Source organism: Corvus cornix, chromosome 2 (genome assembly GCF_000738735.6).
Source record: "Corvus cornix cornix isolate S_Up_H32 chromosome 2, ASM73873v5, whole genome shotgun sequence".
Classification (NCBI taxonomy): Eukaryota; Metazoa; Chordata; class Aves; order Passeriformes; family Corvidae; genus Corvus; species Corvus cornix.
Window position 1 is genome coordinate 82,635,418 of NC_046333.1, and position 13,609 is coordinate 82,649,026.

Consider the following 13,609-nt stretch of genomic DNA (forward strand, 5'->3'; position numbering starts at 1 on the left):
TCAGCCTTGGTCAGGAACAGGCTGGCTGTGCCAGACAGCTGCTTCTTCTGGCAGCTTCTTACAGAAGCCACCCCTAGCCCCTCACTACCAAAATCTGGCCACGCAAACCCAATAAAGATATATATTCACCATAAACTATGTAAGTGTTTAAATACCTTGAGTAGATAGGGGTTTTTGAATCCTACATTTTTTCCACTAAAAGAGATTTTTGATAGGTGGATGATTTAGATAAGAAGATTTTAAAAAAACGCTGCAGAGATGACAGAATTTAGAAATATCCTGATATTTAAGACTATGATTCTAAAATTATCTTCAGAATACTCTTTAAGTGATCCTATTGAACTTCTATTGTCCAGTAACTCCATTTTAACATTGAGGAGTAAATCAAGCTCTTCATCATCCTCTCTCCCCAGCAAGCATCATGGCTGTTCATCAAAACAAATCTTACAGCAGTAACTTACTGGAAAACTTAGCATCTGGCAAAATTATATTACCAATTTCTTTTGAAGAACATAACCCAACATGAAAGGGCAAACAGAGCAGATGACACTTGGTAAAAGTTTGAATTCCATTTATTTTCAAATTACATTAACAGCAGAGTTTTGGGGTTTTGTGGAAAGTTTTTTTAGTTCTTCATTTGTTTGTTTTGAATTTTTTTTAATTGGTTGTTCACTTCAGGGTTTTGTTGGGTTTTTTTTGTTTGTTTGTTTTTGGGGTTTTTTTAGTTCTCTTGAGTTGTTTTGGGGGTTTTTTTGTGTCAGCAATTCTAAAAGATTCTTTATTATTACAACCATGCAAAAGACACAGATAACTTGAAAATCTGTATGCTTGGGATCCCCATCATGTTCTTGAAACCATTCTGGAGTCCTTCCTGAGTAAAAGGTTGGGCTATGAGAACTGACGCAAGGCTCCAGAATTTTAGAATATAAAATCATCTGGAATGTTAGCAACAGAAGAAGGAAGACACTTGATTTTTTTAAAACAGCATAGTAAGAAATTTTTTTTAAAATCTCAAGGTTTTTTTATAAAGTAAGTTAGAAAACATTACACAATTGTTAACAATGCTACATCAGCCTAAGTATCCTAAGACTTCCAAAACCAGTTTAGAGTGAGAAGACACATATTGCATATTGAGATAGCTATCAATTTTAAGAGGTAGATGAAAATATGAATCTATTAGCAGTACAAATTTTATGTAAATATCATTAAATATTGTCCATACCACGTCCCTATATTTGTAAGAGTGCAAAGAGAAGGAAAAACACTGCCTCTCATCTAAAAACAACTATATTTATCTAATTCCTTGGTCTGCATCACCAGCTCTTCTGGACATGCAGGTAGGGGGAATTGAAAGGATTAGTACGGCAAGGAAAAAAATTAAAATCAACCCTATTTGTATGTGTAGCCAGAACACACCATCCAGACTGCAGTGAGGGTGGCTGAGCTCACAGCACAATCCTTAGGACAGCATGGCTACATTGAGTGGAAGCAGCAGAAGCCCTCACAGGCAGAAAAAGAAGCATCAGAAGTCGTGCACAGTACTTCCCACGATGCCAATTCAGACTCATTGCCTAATGCATTTATGAAGGTGCTTCATTGCTGGAAAAGCATTTCTGTTCCTATTCACCCTGTCCATCAGATTCTGGGTTACCATTAAGAGGAAAAAGCAGTAAGTAATAGCAGCACTGATGGAAAGGCTTTGTCACAGTGATGAGCAGAGTATGTTGCTAACCTGCCAGCATCTGTAAAATGTTGGCTGTTACTTAAAGCATACGTCTCAAAGTGTTAAAAGCACAGCTCAGTACAAAAATGGGATGACAATCTTTCTGTCCTTTGGATAGTCTTCAAATTTCTCAAGGTACCATCTGAAAAACAAAGAAAGAAATCTGATGAGTATTGAGTCTTCAAAACGCTGCTGAAGAAATTAAGTAATTGTACAATGCGTTCAGTTTGATCCATACATGTTTTTGTCTACAAACAAAACAAATGCCTTTAGAACCTACTCTGGATAGAAAAATGGCATTTACTGCATCACCTTAGTGACATCTAATCACCAAATACAACAAAACTACATTACAGCGGCCAGCAATGGGAAATCAAATCAACAGATGTGGTGAGATCAGTCAGGGAAGGAATAGCCCATTCTTTCAAAAAGTATGTTGTTACACATCGTGAGTGTTTTTGACATGTCAGAGGGAGAAAAAATTAAATCAAAAACATGTTATTGCATAATAACTTCACATGGAAGCAAGAGATACTTCACACACTGAAGTGAGAGTCCCATTCCGCATAGAAACGTCTCCAGTTCCAGTTAGAATTTGGATAGTCAAACTGAACATGACAAACATTACACTAGCCTCATTGCTAACATCCCTCAAAGACCATCACTATTTTCAGATACAGACAATTTAAAAAAGAAAAAAATGTGGAGCACTATCAGATATTGTGTGTTCACCTTCCATAACAAGCACATTTAGTCCCATTTTTGAATATTTATTCTTCTGCTTCTCTGAAATAAAAGAGCTAAAGTTCACCTGTGCTCCTCAAAGGTGCAGATATTCTCAATATCAGTAGCTAACTGCAGGATAAAGCTGGAATAAACAGAACAAAACATGCAATGCACGATAACCTACATCTAGGGAATACCATTATTACCCTATTTACTCATTTCAGTCATTTATTCTAAGTTTTTTAAACTAAACAAACTACACTAACATGTTTCTTCACTTACATGGATTTCTATCTTTAGTAGCTTGGAGCTCTTTTCCTGTACCACTCTTCCATTTTTATGCATTTTTTCCTTTAGTGTAAATAACTTCCATTAACAACATTTAGCTTTTCTTGATGTTCTGAAAGAGTGCCATCAAGGCTTAAGATTGATGGAGACCAGCCATGGAATTTGAACCTGAAGAATGTAATGTACAAGGAGAGGCAGGAGAACCTGTCATTGCTTCCTCTGGCAAGGAGGAGACACTCAGAACTCAACTGGATGAGCCCAGGGCAACTGGGCATTGCCTTGTGGTTTGTCCTGGATGGAGCAGCCATACCAGTTGACTGGACAACCTTCAAATGCTCCTCCCAGCTCAAGATACTCTGCAACTCTGCTCACTAATAGCAGGTGATAAAACAGGAAGAGATGGGCATAGGCAACAGGTTTAGAAGGCTCAGGTTGGGTAGTGGAAGAAACTTGTTCACTGGGAGGGTAATACAGACCCAGAACGTCCTACAAACTAGGGGTAGGAAAACCTCTGTTTCTGGAGTTTTTCAGGGCTCCACTAGACATAGACTTGGCTGCCCTCACATGTGGTAATTTTTTTTCAACCCATTTCCTCCTTAAATTCATGTTTATTTCCTCTTATTCCACTAAGCTTCAACATGAGAACCAAAGCAGGAAGCTGAAAATGACCAAGATAAAATTAACATGCTCGAGTTCTTTTAACCATTCTATTTCTTAAAGAGAATCCTTTCAGGAAATAAGTGTCCCCAAAGTATGGTCCCTCTTGTTAGCAGGAAAACCACATTATAAATACTGTACCTGGGCAGTCAGAATGTTTAGAGCAGAGATTTTATTACATATCATCTACCAGAACTGTTTTCATGTTGTCCATATGCTTGATTATAGACAATATGATACAGACATCACTATAAATTGTGCCTGTTAAAGACAGCTTGAGTGACTTTCCAAATTTTAGTATTACAGAAACAGGTTTGAGAAGGGAAAGTACAGTATTTGATTAATTAAGACACTATTGCCAAACTTGTCTATAATCTTTACAGATCCAGGATGAACCATCTTCATTTAAACATTATTTTGATGACCTCATTGAACTGTGTGTTTATGCTCTGTACTATTCTGCTGAAATTCTCCAGTACTTAATCTTCTCAGGGTATTCTCTATCATATTCTTCCCTACAGCAGCAGTCTCTTTCACAAGACTTGCTCTGCAACATCCCTATAGGATGAGGCATAATTTGTGAAATGGAAAAGCAGTGTGGCACAAACACTTACTTGTGGTGCTGTCTTGCCCTTGAACCCAGGATGAAGAGAGTACACAATGCAAATGCAAGGCTTTCAATGGTGCAGCAGGCAAGGGCAAACCCAAACCATTCCAGGATCTCTCCAAAAAAGTTGGCTCCACTGACATACTCAAACATTCCTCCTGAAAGCAGGACAGAGTTATTTCAAAATACTTTAATCAAGATGTCCAATGTTATCTTTTCTGTACATCAAATAGGAGCTATATCACCAATGGCTCTATTTAATCTTTAAGGGCAGTGGAGGCAGCATTTTTCAGTTCAAGCTATACTATGAAGGATCACTTCAGACTTCATTCTAAGACAGACCTTTTGTAGCTCCATTTTTCCTCTTTCATTATTTAAAGAAAAGATGATTTATCAGCATCAGAAGCAAGTACATGCCTTTGCAAATAATTATGTTCTTTGATCATACACTAAACCTTTTTTAAAATATGTAGAAACAGAAGACATACTCCCCTTGAGTCCCAGAAAATACTCATAGGGTTAGTTATCCTACAATTTTTCATTTCTTCAAGTACTTTAGAAATCAAGTTAATTATGAACAATATTATTATGAAGTGAAGTTCCAAATTTATTCTCTAGCTTACAAAGTTGTTGCACTTTTGTTCCCATTCCTCATCAGATCTGCTGTTTCAACCCTTACACTCAGTGAAAATTTGGCAGTCTGTGATAAATCTGTTGTACAGACAATTGTGCATAAACAATTGGTACTCACCTGCTGGGAATTTTATAAATCAAGAATTTCACCGTAATTCCAAAGTCAGTGTACAAATTGATAACATCTCAGTATGTGCTTTACTAGTGGGACTAAACAAACAAGTATTTGGTGAATGTAATAAAGGACATGTTTTGACCTTGCTCTAATTACACTACTTTTGTGACAGAAGAAAAATGAAATTCTAGCACTTCAACTGGGTAAGCAACACCAAAAAGACCAGCTCCTCCTGATATTGCAGCAAATAACATATTCCCTTCAGAACTTTTTTGTACACTGAACACAGTACAGTATGTTCATATTCATTTTTCACATGAGCACTTCAATTTACATCTATTAAAATTATAAGTTACCTTCTTGGTGAAAAATAACAGGGTACCTTATATATCTTAGTTCTTACAGTTTTCTTAAAAAAAAAAAAATTAACAACCAAGAAAAAGCAACAACTAAGAGAAAAAATGTGGCGAGAGAGCAGAATTCAGAGATACTATTATCTTTCTGCTCTCAGTGAGTGTAACTTACCTGGAAGAGAGCCTGTTTCCAAAAGTGTCAATAACCTTAACACTTAACACTTCAATAGGCTCCATAAGAAAGCCTTTCATATTCTCCATTTTCTCATGAAGGCCAGAATTTATAATGCCAAATTCATTTGGATTTCTGTCCTCTTTTCCCTGTGTCTCCCTTTCCACAATTATTGCTGCTCAGATTACTTTAGGTACCTCCCTCTTCATCTATGAGACGGGTCACATGCTGAGTACTTTCTGCGCTCCCTTCCTGCCCCCACACTGGGTTGATAATTTAGGTCTTTCTTCTCCACCCACCTGCTGATTCTCTGGAAAGTTGGGCAATGCTGTTACGTTTTTACCCCTTTTTTAAAATATAGCCAACATTGGTCAAGAAACCCAAAGATTTGCACAAGCCAAGTGATACCATCAAACAGATTCCTTACAATACTTGGCTTAAGAGGAAAAAAGGTAAGATGTTTCTCTAACTATAAAATCACTTCCTCAGGTAGACAACAAAATGTTATTTCCAGTTGCCTCTTATATCATAAATTACTATCTCCTCTAAAATAAACCAAGCTTTAGATTCATTTACACATAGAATCTTTTTAGGTTGGAAGGGATCTCTTGAAATAATCTTGTCCAACCCCCACTGTTGACGCAGGATCAGCCAGAACAGGTTGCCCAGGACTATGCCCAGTCTCGTTTTCAGTCTCCTTACAATCTCTCTGAGCAACCTGTTCCACACCTGTGTGTTTGACCACCTTCACAGCGAAAAAAAAAAGAAAAAAAAGAAGTTCAGATATCATTTTTTTTGCTTGAGTTTTGTGTCCATTGCTCCTGGTTCTGTCACTAGGCACCCTAAAGGACAGCCTGGTTCTCTCTTCTTTGTTCTCTCCCATCATGTATATATAAACTTTGGTAAGATCCCCCTGAGCCTTCTCTTCTCCAGTCTGAACAGTGCAAGCTCTCTCCACCTCTTGTATGAGAGATACTTCTTTTTGTTGTATTAATTTCTGTACCATTTTTACTTACCTCTTGGTATCTTGTAACCTGTTTCCCCTGGTTTTCTCAGATTCCTGAGAATATGATCAGAATGAATATTGATGGCCATGCCAATCAACCACCCTAAGAAACCTGAAGAAAAATATTGAAAATACTATATTAAGTGCACAGTGTTCCTTCAGAAAACACATTACAGTCAGATATCACATTAGGCATATTGTCTCAAAGCAGTAGTAGTGTAAGCAGCATAGACAGTTCTGGTGACATCCTGCACAGTCCCACTCCCACACTGTGCTCTTCAGCTAGTAGAGCTCACAATACCAACAGCTCCCTAGAAATGAAATGGCACTGTAAAAATGAAGTTTATTCTTATGTTGCAAGACATATATAAATGTATGCATGTGCATATATGCAGATATAATGTGTATGTATCCCTAACTTGCACAAAGAAAAACAAATACGCTAAAATTTTAAACACTGAAAGAAACAGCCATTTTTAATTTTCCCAGAGGGACATATCTTAGCCCCACTCTCCTTTTACGTTTTTACTGATAGCATATCAGAGTTTCCCCAACAGATTTATGTGCAATAAAAGGAATACAGCTGTGAAGGAATTAATGTACCACCTACTTGTGCCGTTCAGCAAAATTGTTTAGCCATTTATAACAGCCTTTCACAGAAACTGAGATTGTTGTAACATTCTGCATCCTTATGTTGCCATGAGTATGGGATAAATCAAAAGGAATTTATGATTGACATTCATTATTTTGACCCCTTGGCAATGTGTCACCTATGTTAACTTCCCTTGAAGGCTCCCTGATGATAAGGAACAGATAAGATCTGTATTTTGAGGTTAACCAGTGCCTAATCTCAGATTCTGTGATTAGTCTTTCCAACAAGACACAATCATCTGGAGCATCTAGATGCTTACCCGTATTAGGAGGGACACTGGTAACCCACATCCCTTGCCTACAAGATTATGCCCAGATATGGACAAGCATATGTGCTCTTCAGGTCTGATGTGTGAAGAGAGCAGAGGTGGTACTTGTGCTTAATTGCCTGACTGCCAGATAAAAAGCTTCATGCAACAGATGAGGTCCTGATGTTCTGTCACCTGCACCTTGTGAGTTGCAGGTGCTGCTCTGCTTTGCAGAGCTGCTACTAAAAAAAGTGGTTTGATGCACAGAAGAGTTAGCCATCAACATTCGAAGGAAGCAGTTGAATTGGGACTTAAAGGAGTAAGAAAAAACACAGAATACTGCAAGGGGTTTGGAGAAGCTAAAGCAAGCAAAGGAAGAAAGGAGTTTCCAACTAAAAGTGCAGATAGATAAGGAAAGGACACGAGGGTGAAGCACAGAGGTGTTGGTGTCCCTGTTTGTAGCAGTCACCACTTCAGGGTATAACCAGCTCTCTTGGTAAGTTCACAAGCTTGTTATTGGCATATAGGTGTAAGGTTCATGCTGAAAGATTATGAAGTTGTTCTTGGTTTGCAAGCTCATGGTTCTGCATCTGAAGCAGCACATTCTCATTTCCTCTGAAAATGGATATGTTCACTGCTCTGAACTAAACCAACAACCAGTCCAGAGAAACCGTGAGGAAATTACATCAAAACCATATTCCTGCTCCAAATCAATTGCTGGTGCAGATATTATATAGTTTGTCTGTTTTGGGGAACAAAATAACTTATAAGGTTCCACAGTCAGAGAACAAATCAGTTGTTTGCAGTCTCTCACCATGATAGTTAATCAGGCTGCCTTCTCCAAATTTCTATCTTCACTGGAAATTTATCTCATTTCAGCTTCCAGCTACTGAACCTTGGTGAGCTGCTACTTGTAGACACTCATTTATCTTCCACATGTAACTTCATACAGCTTAAGAAATACCTTATTAACTACCAGCAAATATGCTTTCTTGCTGTTGTTATTTTCTAATATTCTAGTAGGGTTTTTTTTAGTAATTTTAAACAGAAGCTTAAAGACAGTGTCAGATATTTTTGAAGTACTAGAACATAACAGTCCAGTTGTTCAGGGAGTACCCAGTGTACAATACTTCACTTGGGCATTTGCTTTGATCAAAGCCACAAACATAAGCTGCAGGTATTTGGAGATGCCCAGCTGGAATGAATACCAAATAGCAACTATAAATTGCTAAGATCCAATTATGTCGATATGCACTACAAAACAAAAAAACCTCCAAAAGATATTCTAATTACAGAAATAATAATAATAATAAAAAAAAGGTCGTCAGTTTAGCTGTTAATGGGCATGCCAAATTTTATCTCAAGGTCTGTTGTAATTACAGTCTCAAAAAATCAGCAGTGGTCACACTCTTAAAGTGGTTGATAAGTATACCAAGAATCTTCAATTTCTTAGTTTTCAGGACAATTTTTATTGACTTACAAAAGTCACCAAAGCAACACTTATTTACTTTAGCAGTACTAGAAATATACATAAAAGCATATATTTCAAACTGGTATTATTTGGCAAAAAACCCCCCAAACAAACAAAACCACAACAAAAAACACAAATACAAATCAAACTAATTCATACACTGAAGGCAGATGAACCTAACTATTGTCATTTATATATTTGCATCTTTCAGATATCCTTGAAACTTAAAAAAAAAAAAACCCGCCCAAAAGAACTCAAGGAAATTTGAGCAACAAGTCTTATTAACTTGCTTTTTTTTTAAAAAAAGATATTTGAGTAAGGAGGAACTGATTTATGCTCATTAATCATGATTTGTTCACAGCACTGCATTGAGATATCTTTTGACTAAGGACACTAGATATCTTTTGAACTAGGACACTGAAAGAAAATTCTGCCTGGCTTCAGTGTCTTCAACAGTTTTGATCAACAAATCTTTTAAACTTTTTTTTTTTGCTGGATTCCAATTTAAGGAGAGTGGAAATTTGAAAGTACCAAGAAGACTTCAAATATATTCTAGTGCCCTCTGAAGTCATTCCCTTGTACCTCAATTTCTCTATTTTTAGCACACAAGTAAAACTGCCTCCTAATCTTGGCAAGAGAATCTACTTAGATGTAAATTTCTTCACCTTTATATTCATGACAGCATTTAGCACAGTTGTCCTCTATTGTCATCCACAGTAACACTGGAATAGAGACAATAAATTCTTCTTCTTGATGTAAAAGGCTTGAGAAATCCAGGAGAAACACTAACTTGCTCTGGCTACAGAATAACAAAAAGAAGGGTACTGACTCAGATCAACTATCACAGTCCAGTACTCTGCTTTTGACTGATGAGGCAAAATACTCTGGTTTATCTTCAGAGGAAAATGATCTTTCTGTAAAGATTTCATTAGGAAATGATACTATCATTTTGACAGTGGGCAAAAGTAGATGCCTAGGTAACAAAAAAGTATGGTAAACAAAATACTTTGTCATTAAATATCTTAGCCTTTTAATCATATCCATGGCTTCAAGTATAATGTAACCTCACTTCCCGACTGGGAGTGAATGATTAACCCCTCCACCCCTTCCTTGTGGGGCCAGCTTTGTCATTTGACAAAGCCAGCCCCCAATTAGAAGGGCAGGTGGATTGGTGCCTGTGTGCATATCCAGTGTAGATATCCTGACACCAAGGACTTGTAGCATTTGCCATGGTATGTCGGTAGTTAGCAGCTACCCTTGCTAGTTTTTTTACTCCATGCATTTGTTTACTTTAGTTTAATCTACATGTTACACAAAAAATCTTTGCTTCTTCTAAACCTGTATGCTGCTGGTTCCACGTAGGGGCTTCAAGTTACTACATCAAAAGAAATACACGACCCGGATTTACTTGGGTGTTAAAGAGTAAAGATGACAACCGGCTCACCTAGTACTGCAGAAAGAAATGTCAGTTCACAGCTCTAAAGGCTAAAAGGCCTCCAGCTACACCAATAAGAAAATTATGAGAAGACTTATAAAAAGGCATTGAAGATACTGTAAGAGCACAATAAAAAATTAAGAGCTATGAAGACAGAGGAAAATTACACCTGATGTTCTCATACCATGATTTAACTCACCTGTAATGAAGCGTAAATCGCCCAACCAGCCTGGAGGGTAAGTTGCATAGGTGGTTAAGCTTCGGCCCTGCAAGTATCCATTGAAAACACAGAACAGAAGCGCTAACACAAAAGTGAAAAATGGTGTTGGTTTTCCTTCACGGATCAGAAGAGGAAAGATGAGTGCCCTATAGTAAACAAAGAAAAGAAAATGTATTGTATTAATCACAAAAAAAGATAGTTTTGAAGTCCAAACACTGTCCACACTACCCTACTTTTCAAATTCTCAGCACCAGTCCTTGGTGCCTGTTTGAAAGGATAGCTGCGCTTGCTTTAACACCTAAAACATTCTTCTTTTTTTTTGCCTAATTGGAATTACAAGATCAGTCCTCTCTCCCCACATGGCAGAAATTTTGGACTTTGTATCCAAAGCAATTACTTTGGTGAGAGGAGTAAAGGCAACTGATATTAAGCACAGCCCATTTTTGTCCTCCTTTGTTCCTAAATCCTCAGTTGTATCATCGAGCTTTCTGAAATGAGCTAGGTCTCAAGATCCCGCCACCAAATTCCTCCAGCACTTCCAGAAAGAAAGTCAATCCCCTTGAAATTAACCTAAATGAGATCAGTTTCCTCCCTACCCCGTAAGTCAAAACAATTATTGCTTCACCTCGACAATTTTGGTGCATTCTATGACACCTCTAAAGACGTGACAAACCCACAATTGCCATCCCATTTGGGAAAGGAATCTTGATTGCTTTTCCTGGGGGATTATGCAAGTAAACAAACTAGCTCCAAACAAGAAGAGCAGGTGAATATTCTTGTGCTCTTTCTTGTGGAACTAGGCAACTCCCAATGGTCTATTGATTTAATTATGATCTATAATGATACAGAAGCAGGATCACTGAAGCCTGAGCATTCTTCACGTGTTTTCCATCTACCCAAGGACGACTGCTTCAAAATAATCTTTCCAAAGGAACCACAACTCTAACAGCTTTCAAGAAAGAGTAACAAATTCACTACAGGATTATTTAAAGCCCACTATGCTACAACAAACAGAACTAGATAACAGTGAAACATAGATTTAGAAGAAACATAAAGATTTTAGTCATAGGCTAGCTGTGTTGAAATTAGTTAGAATAGGAAGGAATTTGGGCCCAGCTAGAGTTAATTAAAATAGTTGAGAGAGCTGGACCTGAAATGGGTTTTAAGATGTTGGTAACTGATTACCAAATAACTGATGATCTGTCATTTGTATGTTTGCTTAGCTGTGCTTAGAACGAGGAACAGAAACATAGATAAGTTGGTGTAGGGAACAAGGACAATTACCAATTTCCTCCCTTGGTGGGAACCCATCCAAAAGTCATGCAAGAGGAAACTTAGAGGTCACTAAAGTAATTAGGATTGTTAAAGTTCAGAAAGGCAAAAAGGTCAAAATGAGGAAGATGAGTTACTCCATCTTTCTTGGGACCACTGACCCAATTCAAGATCACCGACTCAATTCAGAACACACACTACGCATGCTTAATGACATGTAAGCTCATTTCCATATGAAGCGGAGAATGGGAGGTGTTAATGTTATGAATATACATTTGTATTTTGGATATTCATAATATTTCAGAATAAAAGGTATCATGTTTGCTTGTATCAGGGCCTGCGTCTTAGGGAGCTATCCCAAGCAGTGCCTGGCACCAAATAAAACATGCACTTTCTAACTCTAAACTGTTAGAGAGTTTTTGTCCATCTCAGTTGGATATCGATATTAGATCGATATTCATATTTTGGTAAATCAACAGAGGTCTCTTCCAGTCTACATTCACCTACAGAAGAATCCCTCAGGTTTGGCAATAGCAGTAAGCAACTGGAAAAAAAGAAACTGCAGCACAGCTCAGCTTTCTGTACAAACCATTGCATCGCATTCCTAGCTATTCCCAGACATCAAGGATCAGTTAAGACCCCATACCAAAGCTAATACCTTTATGCTTAAGAACAGAAAAAGGGGGAGCAAAGACACAGTTCCAGGTTTTCAAAGGCAGCCTCCACATCAGCCACATGTCATATACCTCCCCACCACAAGGCTGTGGAATATGCTTGGTCAAAAGCAAGAGCTTTTCTCGATAATCACCAGAAAATAACAACATATCAGCCACAAAAGTGGCTTAAAATAAACCTGACAAATCTATTGCTCCCGTCTTGGTGGCAAATTTACTTGTGGAGTATGATCAGTAGCTACTGTCCATGAATTGAACGGAACAGCAAGATCGCACCTGGTCTCCAGCTAAGCTGCCTTCTCCAAGTACTTTTACAAAATGCCTGAATACTGTTGACTACCTGGCAGCAAAGGGCACTCGGCCTCGGCTTTGCCAGTATTTTAATGACTCATTGGATGCGCTGAGCTGGAGGAAATCTGCATCCAGTCCAACTCCTGCAACAAACAGGAGTTGAAAGATAATGTTGAGCAATATAATTGGAAAATAGCTATTGTCTCACAACATCAAGATTATATCAGTACACGGTGCTGAACTTTCCTTGTTGTAACACTGTGACCGTAAGACAGCCTGGTCAATCCATTGCTGAGGCGGGAGTCACCATGAGGCACAGCAGCAGCACAGGGATGGAGCGGCACGCTGAGCATCGCAGTGCACAGCACAGTGCGCACAAGGCAGCCAGCGTCGCATCACCGCGGCTGTTTACGCGGCTCCCGTAACAACACAGACTATCTCAATATAGCGAAGCAGAAGAGACGTCAGTAACAATTACATTAAGTAACAAACGCTAATGAAAAGAACCTCAACCCCTTCGGTCGGGAAGCAGCAACCAGGCATTTCTATGAAGACCGATCCCTTCTCCTGTCCCCAGCATCGCAGGGTGCCCCCACCATCCGCCCCAGCCCCGCACCTGTGCGCGTAGTGCAGGAGGAAGCAGCCCAGCAGGACGCGGTTGGGCCGGGCGGCCGCGACTGCCCCGCCGCAGGCGGCGAGCCCGAGCGGGACGAGGAGGGAGGGCAGCTCCTGCAGCGCCCAGGCGGGGCGGGCGGGCAGCAGCCAGCCGAAGCGCCGCGAGGAGTACCGGCCGTAGGGCATGGGGATGAAGCAGAGCAGCAGGGCGGAGGCGCCGCCCAGCGCCATCAGCCCGTAGGAGAAGAGCTCCAGCAGCCGCCGCTCCTCGGGGCCCTCGGCCCGGCGCCACAACGCGCACACACCATCACCGCCGCCGAACCCCATGCTGCTCTACCGCCGCGGTTCGTCCGGCACCGCTAGTGGCCGCCGGAGGCGTGCCCGGAGGCGTGCCCGGCACCGCCCGCCCGTTGTGGGTGGGGCCGAGCCGCGCCCGGCGCTCGGGAAGTTCC

The 13,609-nt window shown here is 39.6% G+C and overlaps 1 protein-coding gene across 1 annotated transcript; it reads right to left on the minus strand.

Moving 5' to 3' along the window:
• Positions 1-683: 683 nt before the first annotated feature.
• SRD5A1 (steroid 5 alpha-reductase 1) lies at positions 684-13,540 on the minus strand. Its single transcript, XM_010394023.3, has 5 exons — positions 13,159-13,540; positions 10,285-10,451; positions 6,291-6,392; positions 4,009-4,159; positions 684-1,865 (listed from the first exon to the last, which is right to left on the minus strand). The coding sequence occupies exons 1-5, from the start codon at positions 13,482-13,484 to the stop codon at positions 1,799-1,801; spliced, it is 813 nt and encodes a 270-aa protein (XP_010392325.3). The 5' UTR covers positions 13,485-13,540; the 3' UTR covers positions 684-1,798.
• Between the last annotated feature and the right edge of the window lie 69 nt (positions 13,541-13,609).

Coding starts and splice junctions, on each gene's coding strand:
- SRD5A1 (XM_010394023.3), bottom strand. CDS start 13,484: ATGGGGTTCGGCGGCGGTGATGGTGTGTGCGCGTTGTGGCGCCGGGCC. Junction 6,393..10,284: donor CGATTTACGCTTCATTACAG/GTGAGTTAAATC, acceptor ATTTTTCTTCAG/GTTTCTTAGGGTGGTTGATT. Junction 1,866..4,008: donor AGGGCAAGACAGCACCACAA/GTAAGTGTTTGT, acceptor TTTGTTTTTCAG/ATGGTACCTTGAGAAATTTG.